This window comes from Carlito syrichta, unplaced genomic scaffold (assembly GCF_000164805.1).
Source record: "Carlito syrichta isolate Samal-C Ts95f unplaced genomic scaffold, Tarsius_syrichta-2.0.1 Scaffold309773, whole genome shotgun sequence".
NCBI classification, from domain to species: Eukaryota; Metazoa; Chordata; class Mammalia; order Primates; family Tarsiidae; genus Carlito; species Carlito syrichta.
Window position 1 is genome coordinate 463,601 of NW_007253869.1, and position 26,502 is coordinate 490,102.

Below are 26,502 nucleotides of genomic sequence, written 5' to 3' on the forward strand. Positions count from 1 at the left end.
GGATGATGGCCACCGTGTCAGGGGCATCAGGGAAGGGGCAGAGGCTCCAGATGTGTTCCCAAATCAGGGTAACCTCGAGTCCTCAGGAGGATATCTGCCTAGAGACTTGGGAAATAGGAGACCGGGCAAAGTGCTTGTGCAGACTGAGGGCAGGACAGAGGTTCTTTTCCTCACAAAAGGAAACTGAGCCACAGAGCTGGGCAGCAGATACCCTCCCTGGCTGGGTACCCTGGCTCCCTAGTGCTGTGTGGAGATGCTCCCAGCCTGGGGCTGTGTAAGGACAGGTCAGAAAGGAAAAGAGAGTCTGGGGAACAGAAAAGGGGAGGCAGGGGACAGGCATTTGGCCTGCAGGAGAAGGTGACCCTCACCCCATGTGCTCAACTCACCCTTCAGGTTAAAAATAACCGAGGTAAGGGCTGTGGTGGGGTGGGGGAGGTGGTGTGAGAAGGTGCTGTATTCCCACTATCTGCCCACCAGCCCTCTGGAGGGGAGGAATGTGCCCAAGGACTATAAAAAGGCCCTGGAGCCAAAGAGGCTGGGGTAACAGACCTTTCATGGGCAAATCTGGGGGCTCTGCTGTCCTCCTGTCACCTCCAGAGCCAAGGGATCAAGGGAGGAGGAGCCAGGAGGGAAGAGAGGTGGGAGGGAGGGTCCCTCCGGAAGGACTCCAAATTTAGGCAGGGGGTGGGGGAAGTGGAATATAAAGGAGCTGGAGCTTCGAGGACAGACAGAGACTCCTCCGGCACAGGTAAGAAGGGGCTTGGGGTGGGATGCTCTGCAGCCAGTCTGAGCCCCCACCTTGAGGGACCCTGCCTTCACGAGGAGTGGGGTGCAGGTCAGCCGGAGGCCCAAGGGTTCTGGCCGAACTGCCTTTCTCCAGTACTGGGGAAGTTCCCCCTGACAGAGGAGAGATACCACAGGAAACACTGGAAACCTCAATTCTTCTCTGACTCTCCTTTTCTCCCCCTGCACCATTCTGTGTCTTCTACGCACTACCTCCATCTTTCTCCCTTTTTTGGATGGCTTCTTCCCTTCGTCCTGGTTTTGTTTTGCCTCTTGGTCTTTGTCAATACTTGTCACGATCGTGCTTCTTCGTCTCTCTCTCCCCCTTCGCCTTCTTTCTTGGCTGTGTGTTCTACTCTCCGGGCCTCTCTCTGTTTCTAACTCCATTTCCACGTGCCGTCCCTTGCATTTGTACCACTTCGGCACCCCCCCCCCTTCTTTTTCCTGCCTCATTGTGTCTTTTCTCTCCTTGACTCCCTGGTCTGTCCAGCTCATGTCTGGCTCTCTGGGTCCAGCTTCCATCTCCCAGTCAGCCTGCCCAGCTGTGACTCTGTGGTTTCTTGTTCCACCAGTGGTCCAGATTCTTCGGGATTCTCTGTGAAGGTATAACCAGGTGAGAACCAGCCCAGTTTTCTCTGCAGAGAGCAGGGCAGACTTCTCCTGGGAGCCAGATTGCTAGACCAGAGGCCACTGTCCCTCCTCTGAGCACTGAGTCCTCCCCTTAGCAAATTCCAGCCAATGTCACCCCATACACTCCTTACAGAGATCCTGAAGAACCCTGAGTGGAGGAGGGTAGAATCAAGCAGGTGCCACTCACAGGGTGGTGGGGGAAGAGCAATAAGACTTGGTGGGGAGGAAGCAGGACAGGGAGTGGGGGTGCAGATAATAGGCTGCCCGCTGGAACCTGGGCCCACCTCAGGAGTAGAAGAACCCTCCTGTCTCTGCCTCAGCAGGGTGACAAGATGACCGACGCCCAGATGGCTGACTTTGGGGCGGCGGCCCAGTACCTCCGCAAGTCAGAGAGGGAGCGTCTGGAGGCCCAGACCCGGCCCTTTGACATCCGCACCGAGTGCTTCGTGCCCGACGACAAGGAAGAGTTTGTCAAAGCCAAGATTGTGTCCCGGGAAGGGGGCAAGGTCACTGCTGAAACCGAGAATGGCAAGGTGCGTGGGGCACATTGCCAGGGCAGCGGGAGGAAAGGTTGGGGGGGTGAGGGGAGGAGCCACTTGCATTGGAAGCCGAGAGGCCTGGAAAAGAGCCAAGGCCAATAAGGATGCCAGAATGTGCTCCCTTGGGGAATGCAGGATCTGATCCTTCTCAGATGAACCCGAGCAGGTACAGCAGGTGCCACCCAGGGATGCACGGCCCTTTCCAGAGAGGATGCTGAGGGAGAGGGACCTCAGCTGTCTCCTCAGAGAGGTCTTGTAGATAAAGAGGGCAGAGACACAGCATTCAGTGAAGCTCCCCTTCTTGCGCTTCTCTCTGTGCCTCAGTTTCCTCTGTGGGTCTACTTTCTCAAACTCCCTTCACCCAAACCAAAGCAAACTCTTAGACCCAGATGAACACACACAGCAAGAACTTTTGAGCTGAGCACTTGACCTGGGGCTGGTGACTGGCACTGAGAAGCCCTGGTCCCTGGCTCAGCCATGAGAATGGTCATTGGTCACCAGCAGCAGCTTGGAGCTGTGTGCCTCACAGACTCATTGACTGAATGTTGCACCCTGTTGAGGTGTGGATAACAAACCACAACTCACTGAGGGCTTTGGCTCTGATGCCAGCTCCACCACCAGCTAGTCACTGTGCAGGAAAATCATTTGGTCGTTTAGAGCCACAGCTTCTTCAGTTATAACAAATTCTGAAATACCTACTAGCAGTATCTAATGACACTGGGGCATGGTAAACCAACCAATGCCAATCAAACCACACTGACAGTGACTGGTGGGGAGTCTAGAGTAGATGGGTGAGCGACTTTTCTAGTAGGGGTGAAGGTTTGCCCTGAGCAATTGGCACCCTTGAGAACTACCCCCAGGAGACAGCCTCAGGGTCAGCATGCATGTGCAGATCTGAAAGCTGCCAGTCCCCAGGTTTGCTCCTAGACACTGAAACATAGAGACTGAAAGGTGATGATTAGCCGGGCTCAGTGGCTCAGCCTGTAACCCCAGCACTTTGGGAGGCTGAGGCGAGTGAATTGCCTGAGCCCACAGGTTCGAGACCCGCCCGGGGCAACTTGGCGAGACTTCGTCTCTATCATAAATAAAAAATTAGCCAGGCATGGTAGTACGTGCCTATAGTTCCAGCTACTTGGAGGACTGAGGTGGAAGGATTACTGGAGCCTAGCAGGTCGAGGCTGCAGTGGCCGGGAGCATGCCACTGCACTCCAGTCTGGGCGACGGAGTGAGACTCCAACTCAAAAAAAAAAGAAAAGAAAGGTAATGATTATGGGCACAAGGTCTGGTGACCTGGCAAAGAAAGGGAACCTAGGACAGTCTCTAAGATGAAAGAGACAGTGAGCAGATAAATTATCTGGGCGAAGTGTCCTGGGGGAGCTCCAGGGTAGAGGCTGGGGTATTGGTCAGGAAAGAGCTAGGGGTGCAAGATCAAGTCAAGGCCTTTTCCTGGGAGGAGGTCAGAGGGCAAGGCTGGTAAGGGTCCCTGTGGGAGTGTGGTCACCCCTTCCTACTGTCCACACATCCTTTCCAGACAGTGACAGTGAAGGAAGACCAGGTGTTGCAGCAGAACCCACCCAAATTTGACAAGATCGAGGATATGGCCATGCTGACCTTCCTGCACGAGCCTGCGGTGCTCTTCAACCTCAAAGAGCGCTATGCAGCCTGGATGATCTACGTGAGTGGCTCCTGTACACCACAGGGACTTCCCATCCTGGACAGGGGCCAAAGTAGGCCAGGGAGATTCTCCCAAGGAGGGGGTTGGTACACTTCCAGAAGACCCAGGTGCCCTCTCCCCCATCCTTGCCCTTGGGCAGCTGCAGGATGAGAGGAGCCAGCTGGAGTGACCAGGCGTGCCCTTGCCTGCCACCACTGCCCATCCCAGTCTCTCCCCACCAAACTCATGCCCAGCCTTGTCTCCTGCTCCAGACCTACTCGGGCCTTTTCTGCGTCACCGTCAACCCCTACAAGTGGCTGCCGGTGTACAACGCAGAAGTGGTGGCTGCCTACCGGGGCAAGAAGAGGAGCGAGGCTCCACCCCACATCTTCTCCATCTCTGACAACGCCTATCAGTACATGCTGACGGGTGAGCCCGGCAGCCTCTGACCTGGGTCCCCTCAGCCCCGACACCCACCTGAGCCCTTGACCCTGTCTCACTGCCTCTTCTCTTTTCTCTTCCAGATCGGGAGAACCAGTCTATCCTCATCACGTGAGTGAGCGGCATCCTCCCACAGAGGGGCTTGGCCTTGGGGGACTCAGCCTGAGTCTTGGGGGGCAGGTGGGGAGGAAAGGTTTAAAGCTGTGATGGCAGGGAGGATGGGGTGCTGAGCTCTCATTAAAGGATGAAGGGTGGCAAGCAAATCTTGTCGTGCGCTGGGCTCTGATGGTGGGACTGGGAAGGGAGCATCCAGTGCTGAACTCTGTATGGAGAATAGTAGGAACCCTGAGTTTTGACTGGTCCCTGTGGTCCTCAGCGGAGAATCCGGAGCGGGGAAGACTGTGAATACCAAACGTGTCATCCAGTACTTTGCCAGTATCGCAGCCATAGGTGACCGTGGCAAGAAGGACAATCCCAATGCGAACAAGGTGCCGTGTGAGCCACAGGCTCAGCAGAGAGGGGACCTGGGGGGCGGACTGACCCGGGTTACCCTTAAGCCTGTCCTCCTGGGGTAAGGGTAAAGCAGTGGAAACAGCTGCACTGAACAGGGCTCCTGAGGGTCAGCTCTGTGCAGAAGGCCTTCCTGGCAGAAGACACACACCCTGAGGTCTGAGTAGGCCCTTTGGAGTCACACACCCAAGGAGTTCAACAGCACCACCTCCATCCCCCAGGGTCAGAGCAAACTTCCTGCCCTCCTACCACAGCCTGGATGAACCCTGCTGTTCTGCTCTCTTTGCAGGGCACGCTAGAGGACCAGATCATCCAGGCCAACCCTGCTCTGGAGGCCTTTGGCAACGCCAAGACTGTCCGGAACGACAACTCCTCCCGCTTCGTGAGTACCCCTGACCACTGCCAACTGGACCCATCCAGTCATGACAAGAAAAGGGAGGAGTGCTTCTTTGTCACACCCACTTAATTATTGTTTTGGTTTGGGGTTTTTTGGGTTTTTTTTGAGTTGGAGTCTCACTCTGTCGCCCAGACTGGAGGGCAGTGGCTGCTCCCGGCCACCTCAGCCTCGACCTGGTGAGCTCCAGCGATCCTTCTGCCTCAGCCTTCCAAGTAGCTGGAAATACAGGCACGCGCTACCACGCCCAGCTAATTTTTGATTTATTGTAGAGATGAGGGCTCACCAAGTTTCCCAGGCGGGTCTCGAACCCGCAGGCTCAAGCAATCCACTCACCTTAGCCTCCCAAAGGCGTGGGATTACAGGCTGAGCCACCGAGCCCAACTACACCCACTTAATTATACTGTATCTGGCTTTGGGATATCAGCAAGCACACTCACACACATACATACACACACTCCAAACCCTCCCAACCCAACTGGCTCCCTGAGTTCTGGGAACCCCAAATCACCACAGCTGTTCCATAGCCAAGTAACAGAGACAGACAGTTTTGGTCATGTTTCAGATTTTTCTTATGAGTATTTCCAAAGCTCTTGTATATTGGAAGTGGAAAGAGAGCACAGACTTTGGAGCCAAAGGCCCAACTGTCCATTTTGTCTCTGATCCCACTCATCTGTGAAACAGGGGTAATAATATCTACCTCCCCGATGACTAGGAGAATTTCATGAGATAATATGAGACGTATGAGCAAGAGCATTCTATATGTGTTCCTTTCTGTTTCCATTCAGAGGTCCCCGGGTGTTATGTGGGGATGGGCATCCTTTTCTCTGCTTTATGGATACCTTTCCCTGTTTTCCAGATACTAAACTAGGTGATTTACATTTCCAGAACCATCCAGGGCATTCTGGGCTGAGGAGAGGGCCGTGATTTTATTCTGTCCCATTCCAATCAGTTCCCTAATTCTGTCCCATCTTCCCCCAGGGGAAATTCATCAGGATCCACTTTGGCGCCACTGGAAAGCTGGCTTCTGCGGACATAGAGACCTGTGAGTCCCGGGGTCGAGGCTGCTTACCTCTGGGTCCTCCTCCTTAGCCTTCTTTCCCAGCCACAATCCTATCTCATCGTTTTTCCATCTTCTGTCTGTCTACATTTGCCTTGGGCTTTGCCACCCTTTCTTCTTTCCATCACACCTTCTTCCCAGCTCGCTCCCTCATGCTGTGGGAGCCTCCCTGCCCCTCATCTCCGCCCTTTTTCTGGCTCTACTCTCTTTCCTTCCTCACCTGCCTTCCTCTCCTCCCCCACCTCAGACCTGCTGGAGAAGTCGCGGGTGATCTTCCAGCTGAAGGCTGAGAGGAATTACCACATCTTCTACCAGATCCTGTCCAACAAGAAGCCAGAGCTGCTGGGTGAGCCCAACCTGCCCCATCCCACTGTCCCGGCACCCTCCCCAAAGCTGTCTGTGTGCTGGCAGGGCCCTCCCTCCTCACTCTGTCCCTTCTCTCTCCTCTTTCTTCCTCCTCCTCTCCTCCCTCCTCCCTCGGCTGGCTCCAGTTCTGTCTTCATTCCCCACCCTGGGACCCACCTGCATCTCCTCTTGCCTCCCCTTGCACGACCACACACCTCACTCCTTCTCCACTCTGCTCTCCACTCTTCCCCTGGCATGTTTCCTCTCCTCTTCCCTGTTGACTTCTCCTTCTCCTCGTGATTTGCCTCCCTGTCTCCCACATGCTATTCTCCCACGATCCTCCCTCTTCCTTGTCGTCGGGGATCTTGGGTCTTCCCTCCCTGGGTTTCCCTTCCACTCTTTTACTTCCTTTGGGTTCTCTCTTTGGTCCTGAGTGACTCTCCTCTTCTCCACCTCTCCCTGTCCTCTCTTCCTCCATTCTCCCCATTCTCTCCCCCTCCCTGCCCACCTCCCAACCCTCCCTGCTCCTTCCCTGCCGTCTTCCCGCCTTCTTGCCCCTCACCTGGTACAGACATGCTGCTGCTCACCAACAACCCTTACGACTACGCCTTCGTGTCTCAGGGAGAGGTGTCCGTGGCCTCCATCGATGACTCCGAGGAGCTCATGGCCACCGACGTGAGTGAGGGGGCTGCTGCGGCTGTGTGCTCCCGGGAGCTCCTGGGGCCACTGCCCCAACTCCCTTCTTTGCCTCTTGCTCTGTCCCAGAATGCCTTTGATGTGCTGGGCTTCACTGCAGAGGAGAAAGCTGGTGTCTACAAGCTGACAGGTGCCATCATGCACTACGGAAACATGAAGTTCAAGCAGAAGCAGCGAGAGGAGCAGGCGGAGCCGGACGGCACCGAAGGTGCGAAGGGCGGGAGGGCAGCACCAAGAAGGCCCCAGGTGCTGACTGGGCTCAAGGGGCCTGTTCGCCCATCATGCTGAAGACAGTCCCTGGGAGCTCAGTCTCCTATCTGTGTCCAAAAGTGGTGCCTTTCAGCAATCCACGAAGATGGACAACGGGACCACAATAGGGCAAGTGGAAGGAAACCAGGAGAAATAAGAAAAGCAGGTGGTCAGAGAGTGGCGCCTTTTCCAGGGGCAGGCTCTGCCCCCTCCTCCACCCCATCCAGCCTCACCTCCCAGCTTTCCCCTCAGTTGGGACCCCGGCAGGCCTCTGACCACCCACTGTCCCAGACAGGCTGGCTCCTGGAGGATCCAAGGCTTATCGGATAAGGGTGGGTTGAGGAATGATTAGGGACAGGGACATTGGAAAGCTGGGCAGACAGGGAGTCCTCCACAATCCTGCCAACTTCTCAAGCCCAGTTGCACTACAAGTAGTAAGTAGGGGATTTTTTCCCTCCTGTGCCCAAGACTCACTCAGCCCCAGAAATCACAACCCCTGAGCTCTACCATCCTCATCATTAATGCAGGGCATTTACCTGCCCACTCCTTAGGTGAGCCCCTCACTGGCTCCTGCCATGTTCCATTTGGGAGGTGGTAGGCCAGAGGTGAGGACATTGCCCATGGTCACATAGCCAATATGGGCCCAATGTGTGCCTATAGCTTAGGGCATTGGTATGTCAGTTTCCTCCTCAATGAAATGGAGCAACAGTCCTCCCTTAGCTCCTCTGGGGGCTGCTGTGAGTATCCTTTGAGAAGGAGATGAGGAGATGTGAACAGTGCTAGACAGATGTTTGAGAACATTCCTCCTGGCCCACCTTCATGGATCCCATCTCCTAGTCTGTCCAGATCAAAATTCGGAGCCTAGATTTCAAGATAGCACATCAGTAGTTATCACAAAATTTTGATGAAATCACACCAAATAAATCCCTGCTAACGAGAGAAAGCCACATGTTAGATGGCTCATTTGGGTGACTGAGGTGGGAAGTAGGACCATGTCCAACACACTGCTGGGAGCCTTAATTTTCCTCCCAACCAGTCAAATGGGTCATCATGTGAATTGAGAGTATAGTATGCCCAGTCCCGGGATAGATCCTGGGATGGAGAACAAAGGAGACAGGGAACAGAGGACATCTAGTTCCATTAGCCACAACCCCTCTTGGAGAGATGCGGGGTACAGTGAGGGTGGGGACACATGCTCACAGTGGTGTTGGTGAAAGATCTGGCCCATTGACACCTGGCAGACGGAGAGACAGTGCTACGGGACCTGGGTGTGATGGGAGCCGTGGGCTGGACAAGGAGACCTGGACTCCAGCCTGATTTGGCTGTGTGACCACGGGCATTCCTTGTGCTATTCCAGATCTCGATTCCTTCCTCCTTAAGGAGACAAGGTTGGACCTGATACTTTCCAAAGGCTGTGGCCCTGGGGCAAGGAACGAGGGTCATTGATAGTACTCAAGCTGGGTGTGGTAGTACACACCTGTAATCCCAGTGAATCAGGAGGCAGAAGCAGGGGGATCGCTTGATTATGCCACTGAACTCCAGCCTGGGCAACAGAGAAAGATCCTGTCTCTAAAAACAAAAAAGCAATTTCTCACTCATTCCTTTCCTTCTCAACCAGATGCCGACAAGTCCGCCTACCTCATGGGGCTGAACTCAGCTGACCTGCTTAAAGGACTGTGCCACCCTCGGGTGAAAGTGGGCAATGAGTATGTCACCAAGGGGCAGAGTGTGCAACAGGTATACTACTCCATTGGGGCACTGGCCAAGGCAGTGTATGAGAAGATGTTCAACTGGATGGTGATGCGCATCAACTCCACCCTGGAGACCAAGCAGCCACGCCAGTACTTCATAGGAGTCCTGGACATCGCTGGCTTCGAGATCTTCGATGTGAGTCGGCAAAGTCCTGGGAGTGGGGAGGACCATCAAGGCTCACTCGCACATTCAACAGCCATTTGCTGAGTGTGGGCCAGCGGGGACTGTGCGGTGACAGAGGCAGTCATCGGCCCTGTGTTCAGGGATGGCTCTCTTCTGCTTCCATGGACGTGAGAAGGGACCAGATACACCCCTGCTAGGCTTGTGCACAGTCCATGGGCACAGTCCTTGGGCACAGCCCCAGGCGGACCACGATGGCCACTCAGATGCCCCCTCCCTGACTGCTCCCGCCCCTCCCTCCCCCTGCAGTTCAACAGCTTTGAGCAGTTGTGCATCAACTTCACCAACGAGAAGTTGCAGCAGTTCTTCAACCACCACATGTTCGTGCTGGAGCAGGAGGAATACAAGAAGGAGGGTATTGAGTGGGAGTTCATCGACTTCGGCATGGACCTGCAGGCCTGTATCGACCTCATTGAGAAGGTACCTCCTCAGTCCCACCGCCTGTGTTCCCTCTTTGGCCATCCCAGACAAAGTGGCAGCCCTGTCCCTTCTACATTCAAGAAACTAGAGTCCCCAGAATCTCACACTCAGGTCCAGCTTCCTCCCTCTGTGAAATCATACACAGGACAGGCCCCTTCCTTCTTTCCCTAGGACATTTTGCCTAGGTGAAATCTCTATGGTGGTCACCTCTTTTTGTCTTAAGAGTGATATGTGGTGAAGAGAGGACTCCTGGCACCTCTGATAGCCCAGGAGAAACATAGTTCATGGAAAGTTCAATTCCAAGGCTGAAACTAGAGTTGTTTGACTTCTCCTGTTTTTTGAGAAATAAGCCTATCTCCAGCCCCTCTTAACTTTAGGCATTCCTCAGAAGAGTCAAGGATGCTGGTAGACTTGCTCTCAGTGTGCCTTTGCCTTGCTAACACAGGCCCAAGCCCCGAGTACCTGACCTCTCCCTGCCCAGCCACTGCCTTCTGAAAAATGGGAGCTTCCCCACGAGCGTTGGGTCATTATCCAGAGAGTCTTAGCCAGGGTTCTCATCTTTCAAAGAATCCCATAAAACTGTATGGAAAAAAGACATAAGTACATGCATACATACATACATGTGTGGAAGTGCGTACGTGTGCGTGTACGTGTGTATACATGTGTTTTTCTGGAGAGACCATCTTTGACTTTATTAAATTCTTGAAAAGATTCCTACCCCAAGAGAAGTCAAGAACCACCACATTTTCTGAAGTGCAGAGTGCTGTGCAGAACTTGGGTCCTTCTAAACTTTCCTTAAGAATTGCTACTGGTGTCATATAGACAGGTGTCTGTCCTTCCCCTGCAGTCTGGTGTCTCTGGGGCAGTGGGCCATCAGAAAGAAGGCTGTGCTGTGAGGCATCACAGCTTTGAGGGGTGAATAGGAGTGCACTATTCATTGTTGGGTCCACTGAGGCAGGAAGAAAGCAGACCTGAGTAACTGGATATAGGCTAACTTCGGGAATATTGGCTTCCTATCTTGGGGCAAGAGGTACCAGCACAGGCTTTCTTTCATCCACCAGCAACACTGGCTATTGAGTCTTTTCTCTGTCAGGGTATGGGACTCTGGAAGCCTAGGAGTGCACTCAGTGATTCTCTCTACCTCTCCACCCTGCCCTCAGCCCATGGGCATCATGTCCATCCTGGAGGAGGAGTGCATGTTCCCCAAGGCCACCGACATGACCTTCAAGGCCAAGCTGTACGACAACCACCTGGGCAAGTCCAACAACTTCCAGAAACCACGCAACATCAAGGGGAAGCCGGAAGCCCACTTCTCCCTGATCCACTACGCTGGCACCGTGGACTATAACATCCTGGGCTGGCTGGAAAAGAACAAAGACCCTCTCAATGAGACAGTGGTGGGCTTGTACCAGAAGTCCTCCCTCAAGCTCATGGCCACACTCTTCTCCTCCTATGCATCTGCTGATTCTGGTAAGGGGGCAGCCCCTGCCCTGGACCAAAAGACTTCTGGAGGTGCAAGGGGTCAGGGTTCTGCACGTGACTCCAGAAGCAGGCAGGGGGAGCCAGTGAGTCAGCCTTGGTTGGGGGGGTGAGTCAGGAGATGCCACAGCTATTTCATCTGAACCTCTTCTGTAGTCCCTGCCATTTTCTTCCTTCCTTCCTTCCTTCCTTCCTTCCTTCCTTCCTTCCTTCCTTCCTTCCTTCCTTTCTTTCTTTCTTTCTTTCTTTTGTTCTTTCTTTCTTTCTTTTTTTTTGAGTTGGAGTTTCACTCTGTCACCCAGGCAGGAGGGCAGTGGCACGCTCTCAGCCACTGCAGCCTGGACCTACTGGTCTCAGGTGATCCTTCCACCTCAGCCTTCCAAGTAGCTGGAACTACAGGCACACGCCACCATACCTGGCTAATTTTTTGGTTTATTGTAGAGATGAGGTCTCGCCAATTTGCCCAGGGTGGTCTTGAACCCACGGGTTCAGGCAATCCTCCACCTCGACCTCCCAAAGTGCTGGGATTATAGACGTGGGTCACCGGCCACTCTGTCATTTTCTACCTAGTCTTACAGACATTGCTGTTCATGTCTCATGTTTCCTCAAAATTGTGAGCATCACTATACCATGCCCCGCACAGAGCCAGGCACACAGGAGTTTTCAACAAACGTTGAGAGGACACTGAACAACAGAGCCCCCAGTTCAGAGAAGGAAGAAAAAGGGTGTGGATTGAAATTAAAAGGAGAAAGTACAAGAAGAAAAGTAGATAGTGGGAAGATATAAAAATGAAGGGTGAGAGCAGAAGAGGGAAGGATAAGGGCGCCAATGTTATTTCAGTGCCTACTGTGTGGCACACACTGGTGAGCCGCCTCTCATGCTTAATTTATCCAATCCTCTTTTCAACTTTTAGAGGTAGTTACTATCGTCCTCATGGAAAACTAAGACTTGGAGAATAACTTGCCCAAAGTCAGAGAACGACTGAGTGACAGAGCCCCGTGTCTGCCCAAGGGCTACTGTTTTCAAGCTCTTGTTCATTATTCCTTCTCTTGTTATTAGGGGATAGTGGTAAAGGAAAAGGAGGCAAGAAAAAAGGCTCATCCTTCCAGACGGTGTCAGCTCTCCACCGGGTAAGAAGGACCCAGGGACACCAGAACACCCGGTGGGTAGGCCCAGCTCAGAGCCTTCTGGCTATACCACCCCAACCTGATGCTCAGCATTTGGGAAGGGAAGAAGCTAGAGCTATGTGGTTGTTTTGGGCGTGTCAAGTCCACACAAGCCTGAAGTCACGTCACAAATGATGTGTCAACTAGCTATCACTTTGGTGGTTCTGTTGACAGGGTGTCTGGGGCCCAGGGCTCAGGGACCCGACTGACAATCCATGTGTCTCCTAACTCCCCACCCTCATCCATCCCCAGGAGAATCTGAACAAGCTGATGACCAACCTGAGAACCACCCATCCTCACTTTGTGCGCTGCATCATCCCCAATGAACGGAAGGCTCCAGGTGAGCCGGAGGAAGACCTTCGTGTGAGGAAGAAGCCTGGCATCCATTTACCCTAAGACTGACCTCTTCCCCTCCCCTCCTGTCTCAGGGGTGATGGACAACCCCCTGGTCATGCATCAGCTGCGCTGCAACGGCGTGCTGGAGGGCATTCGCATCTGCAGGAAGGGCTTCCCCAACCGCATCCTCTATGGGGACTTTCGGCAGAGGTGGGTACGGGGGCGCCCCAGAGCTCAGGGAACAGGGGAGTCCTGGGTTGCCCTGGTGGGGACGGTAGCCTGCAGGTGGCCCTGAAAGTAGTGGGCAGAGCAGTTCCATGCAGAGCGTGGGTTACTGCGGGCACTTCTCTCCCCAGGTACCGCATCCTGAACCCAGCGGCCATCCCCGAGGGACAATTCATTGACAGCAGGAAGGGATCTGAGAAGCTGCTGAGCTCCCTGGATATTGACCACAACCAGTACAAGTTCGGCCACACCAAGGTGTGAGCCTAGAGTCCTTTGGGGTGGTTGCAGGGCCGGTGGCCATGTTGACTCGAGCAGCTGGGAGTCCAGGAGGAAGACTCCTGATTCCTGGCTTCCCTACCAACCCAAGGGCTGGAACCTAGGTTTTCTTTCTGTCTTGTTTTTCAAATTTTCTCTCTCACTCACTTCTAGGATACATAGCGGGGGTGGGTCCCCGGGGAGCCAGGTTCTCCCTCTCTCTTCTTCCACCCTGGATACCCCTCTGAGGCAGCGGCCTCCTGGATCTACCCCTTCTCTGCAGGTGTTCTTCAAGGCGGGGCTGCTGGGGCTACTGGAGGAGATGCGAGATGAGAGGCTGAGCCGCATCCTCACCCGCATCCAGGCTCAAGCCCGGGGTCTGCTCATGCGCATTGAGTTCAAGAAGATCGTGGAACGCAGGTGAGGCAGGAGGGAAAGGGAGAGGCTACCCCGATATGTAAGGGCAGACAAGCAGTGCCGACTAGTGTGGGTCAGAAGGCCTGGATTCAGACTTACTAGCTGGCCTGGGCAAGTTACTTTACCACTCTGGGTCTCATTTTGAATTTTCTTTTTAAAGAAAATTGTCTAAAGGGGAATGAAAGTTAAGACTTCAATGAGGTCAGGCGTGGTGCCTCAAGCCTATAATCCCAGTACTTTGAGAGGCCAAGGTGAGAGGATTGCCTGAGCCCAGGAGTTGAAGACCAGCCTGGGCAACTTGGTGAGATCTCGTCTCTACAATAAATAAAAAAAAATAGCCAGGCATGGTAGTGCATGCTTGCAGTTCCAGTTACTTGGAAGGCTGAGGCGGAAGGATTGCCTGAGCCCAGCAGGTTGAGGCTGCGGTGGCCAGAATGCCGCTGACTCCAGCCTGGGTGACAGAGTGAGGCTCCAACTAAAAAAAAAAAAAAAAAAAGACTCCAATGAGATATCATTTTTATTATTATTATTATTATTATTATTATTTGAGTTGGAGTCTCACTCAGTCGCCCAGACTGGAGTGCAGTGGCCGCTCCCAGCCACCACAGCCTCAACCTGCTGGGCTCCGGCGATCCTTCCGCCTCAGCCTTCCAAGTAGCTGGAACTACAGGCACGCGCTACCATGTCTGGCTAATTTTTTTGATTTATTGTAGAGATGAGGTCTCGCCAATTTGCTCAGGCGGGTCTCGAATCCACTCACCTCAGCTTCCCAAAGTGCGGGATTACAGGCTGAGCCACCGAGCCCGGCCCATTTCGTTATTTTATTTTATTTTTTGAGAGGAGTCTTACTCTGTCACAGAGGCTGGAGTACAGTGGCATGATCACAGCTCACCGCAGCCTCAACCACCTAGGCTAGGTGATTCTTCCACCTCAGCTTTCCAAGTAGCTTGGAATATAGGCCCATGTTACCACATCCAGCTAATTTATTTATTTGTGTAGAGATAAGCTCTTGCTATATTGCCTAGGCTGGTCTCAAACTTGTGGGCTCAAGTAATCCTCCCACCTCTGCCTGCCTAAGTGCTGGGATTACAGGCATGAACCACCACGCCTGGCCAGATACCATTTTAAAACACTGGACTGACAAAAGTTAAGAAGTCTGACACATAGTTTATGGGTGTTTAAATTTATTTATTTATTTTGAGTTGGAGTCTCACTCTGCTGCCCAGGCTGGAATGCAGTGGCACATTCACGGCCACCGTGGCCTCGACCTGCTGAGCTCAGGTGATTCTTCCTTCTCAGCCTTCCAAGTAGCTGGAACGACAGTGTGTGCCACCATGCCCAGCTAATTTTTTTATTTATTGTAGAGATGAGGTCTCACCAAGTTGCACAAGCTGGTCTCGAACCCGTAGACTCAGGAAATTCTCTCACCTTGGCCTCCCAAAGTGCTGGGATGATAGGCAGGAGCCACCATGCCCAGTGGGTATATAAATTAATGTAACTGCTTTGAAAACAATTTATCATCATCTTTTAAAGTCCAGCAATTGCATACTTTTTAATTCCACTCCTGAGTGCTTTTCCACAGAGAAACTCCTACACACATACACCATGAAACGAAAAGGAATCTTCATAGCAGCGTTGGTCACAACATCAAAGATCTTAAAACAGCCTGAACTTCCAGCCACAAGAAAATGGATATATAGCATTATAGTCATTTGGTGAAATATTTATAAAGCAGTGAAAAGAAGTGAAATACAGCCACATGGTCAAATATATTTGAGCCTTGATAGCAATTGTTAAGTGAACAAAAGCAAATCGCAGAAGGATACATGCAGAATGATGCCATTTTTTTAAAAAAGCTCATAAAGAAAGAAACCCCAACATTACATTGTTTGAAGATACATACACATATGATTAAAGTATTTTTTGAAAGAGTAAGAAAAGAATAAACAAGATTCAGAGTAATAGCTGCTGCTGGCAGGAGTGGTGGGTGGATGGGAGGACCTTAGAGAGGAGCACACACGTAGAACAAACAGTTGGTAATGCTCTGGCTCTTGTTTGGGTAGTGGGTTCATGGATAGTCATTTTGTTTTCATGCTTCACAGCTTACAGTATATCAGATATCCTTATACGTAAGACTACAAAATTTCTAACACACTTGAGGATATTGTGAGAGTAGAAACACTGAACATAGGAGACACTCTAGGAGTGCTAGCTTCCATTACTTCTAACACCCCAGTAGGGAGGATATAAACTGGCCTTTCATTGGATTGATTGATTAATAAATATTTATTGAGCAGCTCTATGTTCAGTGTAGTGATGCTGGGGGTGGAGGTGCACACAGGGGGAAGGCTACAAGACGGGTTCCTGCCCAGGTACCTACACACTTGCTTAGTGGGCCTGTAATCGGAAAGTGCTCTTTCATAGTGCCCCCCTCTCTGTGCTTCCTTGTCAGGGATGCCCTGCTGGTAATCCAGTGGAACATTCGGGCCTTCATGGGGGTCAAGAATTGGCCCTGGATGAAGCTCTACTTCAAGATCAAGCCTCTGCTGAAGAGCGCAGAGACAGAGAAGGAGATGGCCACCATGAAGGAGGAGTTCGGGCGCATCAAAGAGTCGCTGGAGAAGTCGGAGGCTCGCCGCAAGGAGCTGGAGGAGAAGATGGTGTCCCTGCTGCAGGAGAAGAATGACCTGCAGCTCCAAGTGCAGGCGGTGAGGCCACGTGATTATCTCTTCAGCTCACCTCCTCCTTTCCCCTGGATTATAGCCCATCTCACAACCAAGGACCGGGAGTCTGGGAGCTCCTGCTCTCTTTCAGATCCTGGGTGTCACCTCTCTTTCATCATCAGCTTCTGCCCTCTGCTCTTCTCCCAGGAACAAGACAACCTCAACGATGCAGAGGAGCGCTGCGACCAGCTGATCAAGAACAAGATCCAACTGGAGGCCAAGGTGAAGGAGATGAACGAGAGGCTGGAGGACGAGGAGGAGATGAACGCCGAGCTCACTGCCAAGAAGCGCAAGCTGGAAGATGAGTGTTCTGAGCTCAAGAAGGACATTGATGACCTGGAGCTGACACTGGCCAAGGTGGAGAAGGAGAAGCATGCAACAGAGAACAAGGTGAGGGCAACTCCTCCTGGCTCCAGCCCAGGTCTCCTCAGGATTCCCAGACCACAGTGACCCTGACCAAGACCATCCCACTTGGGATCCTGAGAGCAGCATGATTCTTGGCATGGAGGTCCCCAAAGATGTCCCCAGGCTAGAGTTACCTTTGACCCTAAATGGGGTGGGGTTCCTGGTTGGCAGGTGAAGAACCTGACAGAGGAGATGGCTGGGCTGGACGAGATCATTGCCAAGCTGACCAAGGAGAAGAAAGCTCTGCAAGAGGCTCACCAGCAGGCCCTGGATGACCTTCAGGTTGAGGAGGACAAGGTCAACAGCCTGACCAAGTCTAAGGTCAAGCTGGAGCAGCAGGTGGATGATGTGAGTAGTAAGGACCACACTCCCTCCCTCAGGTCAAGATTTTTCAGGCAACGCCATTGGCCCTGGGGTTCTGATCCCTGGAAATAACTTCTATGGCCCCTGGAGCCTTTCTGCTCCCTACGGTTCCTCACTAGGCTAGGCCTCTGAATCCTTTTGCTTGCAGGATTCCTCTGCTGGTTTGACTTTCAGCCATACTGTGCTTCAAGTTTAGAAGGAAGCAGTAGAGCATGCACTATGGATTTAATGTTTTCCACACTTTGCTCATTTTCTTCTCTCCATCAGCTGGAGGGATCCCTGGAGCAAGAGAAGAAGGTGCGCATGGACCTGGAGCGAGCAAAGCGGAAGCTGGAGGGTGACCTGAAGCTGACCCAGGAGAGCATCATGGACCTGGAGAATGACAAGCTGCAGCTGGAAGAAAAGCTCAAGAAGTAAGCGGCTGAGGTGGTCAGGAGGAACTAATGGAAGTGCCTATCCTGGTGGAAAAAGTGCAGGGTGCTGCGCCACACTTGCCACGATTGTCTTGGGCACCCTGAGAATGAGGTCAATCACAGCCCGCCCCCTTCACTCTCTGGGCTGGGTGTGGGGGGAGCTGGTCCTGGCATGCTAAGACAAAAGAAGAGAATGTACTCAGAGGAAGAGGGACCACCTGTCATTCTCCACCCACCTTTCTCCTCTAGGAAGGAGTTTGACATTAATCAGCAGAACAGTAAGATTGAGGATGAGCAGGCATTGGCCCTTCAGCTGCAGAAGAAACTGAAGGAAAACCAGGTGACACTCTTCCCAGTGCAGCCAAGGGGAAGCTCAATAGCCCTGAGGTGGCAGAGGCCGTGGGAGTTGCTTAGGGTTCCAGACAGTATCTGGGACTCCAGCCAACCCCATCGATCCAACCATCCCTGACTGACAGGTTCTCAGGAATGCCAGCCTTCCCCAAGTAAAGCAAGAATATATTGTTTTAGCAAAACAATTGCTTTGGGGGGACACATGTACTAAAAGAGTTTCTCTTTCTGAGATATGCTCTGTCTCATGGACTTTCTGCTCTGGGACAAATGATGGGACTTGGTTCTCCTCCAACCCTTCCTTTGGTACTTCTGCTGTCCGCATGGGGGGGGTGAACAAAACCTTCACGGAGCACCTTCCTGTGGGCTGCTTTGTTCATATTCTTCCTGGCACAAACCCCAGTCACTATCCCAGGCTGAGTCCCCACAGGGCAACCTTCAGCAAGTCACTTGCCCTCCCTTGTCCTCAGATCTTCTTCCCATCTGTAAAATAAGACTGACAATACCAACCTTACAGGACCAGAGGAGAGAATGTATATGAAACCACTTTGTCAACTAGGAAACTCTATATTAATGTCATTTTAATAGAGCTCAGGTTAGAGAAGTCAGCCAGCCACCAGGAAGAAGGTATTCTTTTGTCTTCCCCATGGCCTTCTCATCCCTCTGCAGAATGAGATGAAATGAACAGCCACAGTCTTCCTTACCTTTATTGTGTGTCAAACTTTAATGTGCTTTTAGTCTCCAGAAGAGCTGTGGAGACCTACAAGGCAGCTACTGTCATCCCCACAGTATAGCTACAGAAGCTACATCGCCAGGTCTGGACATAGTGACCCCAAGGATAACAGGCACTCGGCTACTGGGGCAGGACCTTGTCCTCTCATTTTATAGACAGACTGTGGCTAGTAGAAAGAGTTAGTCTCCCCTCAGCCCTCGAGTCTTGTGGCCCAGGTTGTAATAACACACAAACATAATTCTACTCCTCTGGGACAACTCAGGGACCAACATACCTTCAGTAATAATTTGCCCTCCCATCTTCTTGGGTTTTAGCTAGAATATTGGGCCATCCTCGGGTTCTTCTAACCTAGGTCTGGGCAACATCTTTGGCCTCTTGACCCAGAACGACAGTGCTGTTATCCTCACCAGGTCTTGGCAATGGGCCGTGGCTCCTCCTTCTTCCTGCCCAAGCTCTTACACACAAGTTTCACCTTCTCCATACTAAGAGCACTAAGAGAGTGGTGGTCCTCTCTCTCCTGCTCCCAGGAGCCACCCATGCACAGTCCATTAAAGCTGCTTATAACTTCAGGCGGAGGGAATAACACCCACACTCTGCTTTGCCTCTGGCTAACCAGAAGCAGATCAAAACGGTAGATGGGACATTCTCCCAATTTAGTTAAGACCAAAGCTAAAGCCAGAAAAATGAAGTAGAGCCATGATGAAGACAAGATCTCCTTGCTAGCACTCACTGGCTAGGAAGGGAGCACTCAAGCTGGAAACCAGTCCTGAGCATAAATAAAGCAGACCCTGGAGAGTGAGGGATTTGGTTGATTGAACTTTGTGGTTAACTCAGAAAATTACAAAAGTATTTGATTACTTTGATTACTTCATATTATCGCGTATATTGGTAAAATACCAGGATCCATTGCTGTCTTTTGGACAGTAGGGCAGAGTCCAGTGAGTCTGTGGACTCTTTGAGATTCACCATCTCACAGAGTGTCAGGATCCCCCTCTGAATACAGATCCTCGGGATTAGAGGCTGCAGATGCTCAGACGGGGCCTGAGATGCCCTCAGGAAATGCCTCGAAGGTTTGGCTTCAGTCAAATTCCTATTGGTGGCCTGTGCTTTACAGGATGTTTAGCAGCATCCCTGGCCTCTACTTGCTAGATGCCAGAAACACCCCACCACCGAGTCATGACAATCAAAAATGTCTCTAGATGCTGCCAGCTGTTCCCTGGGACACAAAATTCCTCCTAGTTGACAACCACTGCTTGAGAGGGACCTGAGTGCTCAGAAGCTTTCAGAGTCTGGGACGGGGGCTCCGGCGGAGGGTCTAGGCGGGGTGTCTGAGCCCTCTTATGTCGGGCCCAGGCACGCATCGAGGAGCTGGAGGAAGAGCTGGAAGCCGAGCGCACCGCCAGGGCCAAGGTGGAGAAGCTGCGCTCAGACCTGTCCCGGGAGCTGGAGGAGATCAGCGAGCGACTGGAGGAGGCCGGCGGGGCCACGTCCGTGCAGATCGAGATGAACAAGAAGCGGGAGGCGGAGTTCCAGAAGATGCGGCGGGACCTGGAGGAGGCCACGCTGCAGCACGAGGCCACGGCCGCAGCCCTGCGCAAGAAGCATGCCGACAGCGTGGCCGAGCTGGGCGAGCAGATCGACAACCTGCAGCGGGTGAAGCAGAAGCTGGAGAAGGAGAAGAGTGAGTTCAAGCTGGAGCTGGATGACGTCACTTCCAACATGGAGCAGATCATCAAAGCCAAGGTGGGCTCTGCTCAGCCTCCCCTGTCCTCTTCTACCCGCCGCATACAGCTGTACCTTCCCTGCACCTTTTCTATCTCCCTTGTCATTCTCACTTCCTTTGTCACCCTTTGGTCTCTTCCTCTCTCCCCTGCCTCTCCCTGGCCCTTACCCACGTCTCTGTCCCCTCACGTTCTTCCCTTCTTTTTTTTTTGAGTTGGAGTCTCACTCTGTCCCCCAGACTGGAGTGCAGTGGCTGCTCCCGGCCACCGCAGCCTCGACCTGCTGGGCTCCGGTGATCCTTCTGCCTCAGCCTTCCAAGTAGCTGGAACTACAGGCGCGCGCTACCACACCCGGCTAATTTTTTGATTTATTGTAGAGATGAGGTCTCGCCAAGTTGTCCAGGCGGGTCTCGAACCCGCAGGCTCAGGCAATCCACTCACCTCGGTCTCCCAAAATGCGGGATTACAGGCTGAGCCACCGAGCCCGGCCGTTTCCCTTCTTTAATTCATGACCCTCTTTTGTCCTCCCACATCATCCGTGTCACCCTCCTGCCCTCTGACTCTCCTCACCTCGGCCCTCTCTTTCTTCCTCTACTCAACCCAGCCCCTGCCACCCTCATCCTTCCTGTCCCTTGCTGCCTACAGGCAAACCTGGAGAAAGTGTCTCGGACGCTGGAGGACCAGGCCAACGAGTACCGCATGAAGCTGGAAGAGGCGCAACGCTCTCTCAATGACTTCACCACCCAGCGAGCCAAGTTGCAGACCGAGAACGGTTGGTGCCCCTAATCAGCCCCGTACCTGCCTAGGGTGAGACATCACCTGTCCCTTTCCATGGCCCACAAGCCCCTCATTCCTCCTCCAGGAGAGTTGGCCCGGCAACTGGAGGAAAAGGAGGCTCTGATCTCCCAGCTGACCCGAGGGAAACTCTCCTACACCCAGCAAATGGAAGACCTCAAAAGGCAGCTGGAGGAGGAGAGCAAGGTGAGGCCCAGCCGACGGCCAGTGGGCAGCCTTGATGGTGGCCCTGAGGCAACTAGCCTCAACCCCAGAAATGGAGCCTGAAGCTGGAGAGAGGCCTCTGCTGTGGAAAGACCCTCTAGTCTAGGTCCTTCTGCCCTGCAGCTAAGCGACACCAGAAAGTCATTGAACACCCCTTATTTGCAAAGGGGTGGAGTGGACAGACTGGGAAGCTACTCAAAGACATTGAGATTCTACATCTGCCCTCAGGCTGAATGAGGCTGTGCTTGGTTGAAGCAAACAGATGAGAAGAGTATCATGGGCAGGGGCTCACTCCTACCTTCTGGTACCCGCCTCTCCCCAGGCGAAGAACGCCCTGGCCCACGCACTGCAGTCAGCCCGGCATGACTGTGACCTGCTGCGGGAGCAGTACGAGGAGGAGACGGAGGCCAAGGCCGAACTGCAGCGCATCCTGTCCAAGGCCAACTCAGAGGTGGCCCAGTGGAGGACCAAGTACGAGACGGACGCCATCCAGAGGACCGAGGAGCTTGAAGAGGCCAAGTGAGCTCTGGGTGCTCCCACTTTGACTCTCAGAGAAGAAAGAACAAGAGGACCTAGGGTGGGGACAGGCAGAGCGGTCATGGGAAGGAGGGGGGAGAAAGGAGGGTGGGAGAAACTTGGGCAACAGAGGTACTTGAAAGAAAGAAAGCCTTGATCCTGTGCTCTGCAAACCCTGGCTGGTCCTGACCCACTTCCTGTGACAGGCGAGCTTTTGGCCCGGGTTATACCTGATGCACACGTATAAGACGAGCAAAAAGCTTGTTGGTCAGAGGAGCTACCGTCGATCAGCCTGACATGCAGGGAGGGAGGGTAGTGCCAACCAGATGCCACTGCATGTAGGGAGGACGCCTGGGGAGCCCATGCGGTAGACTCTGTCCTCACAGTCTTGGCTCCCTGTGAGACTCTGTCCTCACAGTCTTGGCTCCCTCGAGGCTGGGGTTACAGTATCCCAAGGAGCAATGGGAAGGGGGCCGGAGGAAGTCAACACAAGGTTCCACTGTGGCCAAGTAGAGTCACACCACCCCCACCCTCCCCCGGGCAGGAAGAAGCTGGCCCAGCGGCTGCAGGACGCTGAGGAGGCTGTGGAGGCCGTCAACGCCAAGTGCTCGTCCCTGGAGAAGACCAAGCACCGACTGCAGAACGAGATCGAGGACTTGATGGTGGACGTGGAGCGCTCCAACGCCGCCGCCGCGGCCCTGGACAAGAAGCAGAGGAACTTTGACAAGGTGGGCTGCGGGTGGGGGCCACAGCCAGCACGCAGGGCTGGAATGGGAGGGGCTCAGCACAAGGCCGGAGCCATCCTCCTTGGAGGCAGGGACAAGGGCTGAGCCCAGGTGGAAGCACCTGGACAGTCCCAGGATGTGGGGCTGAGGCTGGGGCCTGGGAAGCTGCACAGTGAGCCTCGTCTCCGGCAGATCCTGGCCGACTGGAAGCAGAAGTACGAGGAGTCGCAGTCGGAGCTGGAGTCCTCGCAGAAGGAGGCACGCTCCCTCAGCACCGAGCTCTTCAAGCTCAAGAACGCCTACGAGGAGTCCCTGGAGCATCTAGAGACCTTCAAGCGGGAGAACAAGAACCTGCAGGGTGCGTGGGGGCCCCGAGAGGCCGGGGAAGGGCTGCAGTGGCAGGGAGGACCATGTGGGCAGGGGGAACCCAGGCTCTGAGCTTTCAGGCTCTCTGATCTCCAGAGGAAATCTCGGACCTGACGGAGCAGCTAGGAGAAGGAGGAAAGAATGTGCACGAGCTGGAGAAGGTTCGCAAACAGCTGGAGGTGGAAAAGCTAGAGCTGCAGTCGGCCTTGGAGGAGGCTGAGGTGAGGGCCTGGCACTCTCTACACCCCCACCCCACTCTGCCACTGTCTCCCGTCTCTCCCTCACCTGGGAGTGACCCTAACGTGTCCCCCAGACAAAATCTATTAGCTCCATATTCTTTGTCCCAGGTCATCTACCCACCACCCACCACCCATGATAATCTCCAAAGCCAAGTTTACAAAAAGGAAAGTGTCACTGTCTGATTATAGGCCGCAAGGTTTTGTTTCCCACCAGGTTTCTTAAAGTTGGACTGTGGCCATTATGATAACCACTCAGGTGGTCAGTAGGAACGTGGGCTCCATAGTCAAACAGACTTGAGTTTGAAGCTCAGCTTGGAGACCTCCACTGCATCATTGGGCAAGATCCTTAACCTCTCTCTGCTTCAGTTTACTCATTGGTAAAATGGAATTAAGTGTATATACCTCATACGACTTTATGCATAATTATTATGAAGATTAAGCACTTAACACATATTAGCTATTGTTACTGTTCATTTTTAAGCACCTGAGTTTGGGAGTTTGTAACTATTCTCACTTGGGGTGAGGAACCTAGGAAACAAAGATAAAACTTTGAAGTTGTAGATGTAAAAATTCCTCCCTTTTCTATAATATTTTAGATGGGTCAGGAATTTATGCAGGGCTACTGCTGGAGAGTCTGGCAGTTGTCAGATCCAAAGCCTTTCCTTGATGCAGAGAATCCAGCACTTCCTCCCTCGCAGCACCCTGGTGGGCACGGCGTACAGGTCCCACCTCCCCATCTCTCTCCAGCTCTTCTTCTCCAGGTCATAGTCCTGCTGACACCCTGCATCCTCTTGGCCTCCCTCCCTCATCCTGCCCTGTGTCCTGTCTCTCCCCACCCCTCCTCCCAGGCCTCCCTGGAGCACGAGGAGGGCAAGATCCTCCGGGCCCAGCTGGAGTTCAACCAGATCAAGGCAGAGATCGAGCGCAAGCTGGCAGAGAAGGACGAGGAGATGGAGCAGGCCAAGCGCAACCACCTGCGCGTGGTGGACTCACTGCAGACCTCCCTGGACGCAGAGACTCGCAGCCGCAACGAGGCCCTGCGGGTGAAGAAGAAGATGGAGGGTGACCTCAATGAGATGGAGATCCAGCTCAGCCATGCCAACCGCATGGCCGCCGAGGCCCAGAAGCAAGTCAAGAGCCTCCAGAGCTTGCTGAAGGTAGGTGCACGAGAGGCCCGGAAGCAGGAGGCGACCTCGCGGGAGGGGACCGGCCTCCACGTGGCCCAGCAAAGGGGCGGCGTCCCATCACAGGCAACGGACCCCTTCTGCCCCTGGGTCACTGCGGAGACCCCCGACAGGCCCCCCGCCCGGGTCACCGCAAGGGCTCCCCACCACGTCCAGTTCCGCCTGACAGCCCCAAGAAGGGCACCGAGGCCGCTCCCCCTCATGGCCGGTCTCCTGGTGCTCAGGACACCCAGATCCAGCTGGATGACGCCGTCCGTGCCAACGATGACCTGAAGGAGAACATCGCCATTGTGGAGCGGCGCAACAACCTGCTGCAGGCTGAGCTGGAGGAGCTGCGTGCCGTGGTGGAGCAGACGGAGCGGTCCCGGAAGCTGGCAGAGCAGGAGCTGATCGAGACCAGCGAGCGGGTGCAGCTGCTGCACTCCCAGGTGAGGGTGTCAGGGCCCACCATGTGGAAACCTGCTAAGTGTCAGAGCCCAGGACATCTATAGAAACCAGGTGTTCTAAGTGAGCGTGTCTAACTAGGGTCAGAAATCATTTCATCTCTTGGGCCGACTCTCATCTGTGAGTAGTGGTTGCCAGAACCACTATCTTGAGAAAGGCATCTAGACTTAGAATCTGAGATTGTCATGACTGATTGGTGATACCCACCGAAGCCACAAATTTGGGAGTAGTGGAATGCGTGCTGTTATGTGATAGCCTTGATCTAAAAAGAGAGCCTCCAGTTGCTCTATAAAGATGAGAGTCCGGGAGTTTAAAGAAGCATAGCTGCACTTCTTGCAAACCAAATTCTGGATAGAACACCGTTTTTTCTGCAATCCCACCTACACTGTTTTCAGCTATACTCTGCAATGAGTTTTTGTGCCCATCTATCGTAGTGCCTCATGGAGTTTTGTTCTGTAATTCAGTGTTTGGGGGAATGACATCACCACTGGCCTCGTCCCCTTCTTCCTTACTCCCCCTACACTCTTGCTGTAACTATAATCATTTCCAGAATATTGTCCTAGTAAAAAGTGGTTTCTATTTTCCTTGAAATACTGTCATGCTTCTATGTAAACATGTGGCTAAAGAGCTCAGGAGTAGAACTGCAGACCCTTTGCTGTTTGAAGTCTTTGTTCAGAGCTAAGCAATTTTAGATATGTGTCTACATCATATCCAGTTTCCTAGGAGAGTGGAAAGTAAGTGCAAAACAAGGAATATCCTAAAAGCAAGGTTTTTTGTTTTAAAAAAAAGTTCTCCCTGGATAAAGGTGTGGAATCAGATATCAGTACACATTTGATAGTTTTCTCTACCATATCTAGAACACCAGCCTCATCAACCAGAAGAAGAAGATGGAGTCCGATCTGACCCAGCTCCAGTCAGAAGTGGAAGAGGCGGTGCAGGAGTGCAGGAACGCCGAGGAGAAGGCCAAGAAGGCCATCACGGATGTGAGTGACCGCCCACCTTCCTGCCTCCCCTAAAAACACAAACAAGGCCCTGTGCCCAGGCCAGGCCACTGCACCGTAATGCCAAGTTAACTCTGTGGGTTGAAGGCCTGAGGGAGCAAACACCAGGATGGAAGAGAGGAGGTCCCTGGGGAAAGAGTGCCGGGCCTCCCGGGCCCATGATTCTTGACAACTTTTTCCTGCCCCCAGGCCGCCATGATGGCAGAGGAGCTGAAGAAGGAGCAGGACACCAGCGCCCACCTGGAGCGCATGAAGAAGAACATGGAGCAGACCATTAAGGACCTGCAGCACCGGCTGGACGAGGCCGAGCAGATCGCCCTCAAGGGCGGCAAGAAGCAGCTGCAGAAGCTGGAGGCGCGGGTGCGGGAGCTGGAGGGCGAGCTGGAGGCGGAGCAGAAGCGCAACGCAGAGTCCGTCAAGGGCATGAGGAAGAGCGAGCGGCGCATCAAGGAGCTCACCTACCAGGTGCGGTGGGCAGCGGTTGGGAGCAGACGTGGAAGCAGCTTTTCTGGTCCCGTACGAGGCCCTTGCTGAGCCACCTTCCAGGCGCGTAGCCTCCTGTCACCTGCTCCTTGAGGTGCTTCCCGTAGATTAACCTTCTTTCACATTCTCTGCAGTCAGTTTGACTTGAGTCTATGCATTTTTCTGGCAAATGGAATATCTATTTCTACTGCCTGAAAGCTCTTTTAAGTAGCCTTTCCTCGGGTTTTTTAATAATGGCTACCAGCCGAGCTCAGTGGCTCAGCCTGTAATCCCAGCACTTTGGGAGGCTAAGGTGAGTGGATTGCCTG

General features: G+C 53.3%; 1 protein-coding gene across 1 annotated transcript in view; it reads left to right on the forward strand.

The window, feature by feature from the left end:
• The first annotated feature begins 1,360 nt into the window (after positions 1-1,360).
• The window catches only part of LOC103270245 (myosin-6), a 27,585-nt gene continuing 2,443 nt past the window's right edge, over positions 1,361-26,502 (forward strand). The window contains exons 1-35 of the mRNA XM_008067778.2: positions 1,361-1,396; positions 1,737-1,946; positions 3,484-3,627; positions 3,879-4,035; positions 4,131-4,158; positions 4,424-4,535; positions 4,847-4,939; positions 5,933-5,996; positions 6,259-6,357; positions 6,928-7,031; positions 7,122-7,260; positions 8,920-9,188; positions 9,483-9,653; positions 10,814-11,123; positions 12,192-12,262; positions 12,551-12,638; positions 12,727-12,844; positions 12,991-13,114; positions 13,398-13,534; positions 15,984-16,239; positions 16,402-16,644; positions 16,831-17,007; positions 17,290-17,435; positions 17,685-17,775; positions 19,870-20,259; positions 20,883-21,009; positions 21,100-21,218; positions 21,559-21,755; positions 22,297-22,480; positions 22,670-22,835; positions 22,940-23,064; positions 23,931-24,239; positions 24,491-24,694; positions 25,568-25,693; positions 25,901-26,176. Of these exons, the coding sequence (XP_008065969.1) occupies positions 1,746-1,946; positions 3,484-3,627; positions 3,879-4,035; positions 4,131-4,158; positions 4,424-4,535; positions 4,847-4,939; positions 5,933-5,996; positions 6,259-6,357; positions 6,928-7,031; positions 7,122-7,260; positions 8,920-9,188; positions 9,483-9,653; positions 10,814-11,123; positions 12,192-12,262; positions 12,551-12,638; positions 12,727-12,844; positions 12,991-13,114; positions 13,398-13,534; positions 15,984-16,239; positions 16,402-16,644; positions 16,831-17,007; positions 17,290-17,435; positions 17,685-17,775; positions 19,870-20,259; positions 20,883-21,009; positions 21,100-21,218; positions 21,559-21,755; positions 22,297-22,480; positions 22,670-22,835; positions 22,940-23,064; positions 23,931-24,239; positions 24,491-24,694; positions 25,568-25,693; positions 25,901-26,176 (5,565 nt within the window). The 5' untranslated portion in view covers positions 1,361-1,396; positions 1,737-1,745. The remainder of the gene's footprint in view (positions 1,397-1,736; positions 1,947-3,483; positions 3,628-3,878; positions 4,036-4,130; positions 4,159-4,423; positions 4,536-4,846; positions 4,940-5,932; positions 5,997-6,258; positions 6,358-6,927; positions 7,032-7,121; positions 7,261-8,919; positions 9,189-9,482; positions 9,654-10,813; positions 11,124-12,191; positions 12,263-12,550; positions 12,639-12,726; positions 12,845-12,990; positions 13,115-13,397; positions 13,535-15,983; positions 16,240-16,401; positions 16,645-16,830; positions 17,008-17,289; positions 17,436-17,684; positions 17,776-19,869; positions 20,260-20,882; positions 21,010-21,099; positions 21,219-21,558; positions 21,756-22,296; positions 22,481-22,669; positions 22,836-22,939; positions 23,065-23,930; positions 24,240-24,490; positions 24,695-25,567; positions 25,694-25,900; positions 26,177-26,502) is intronic.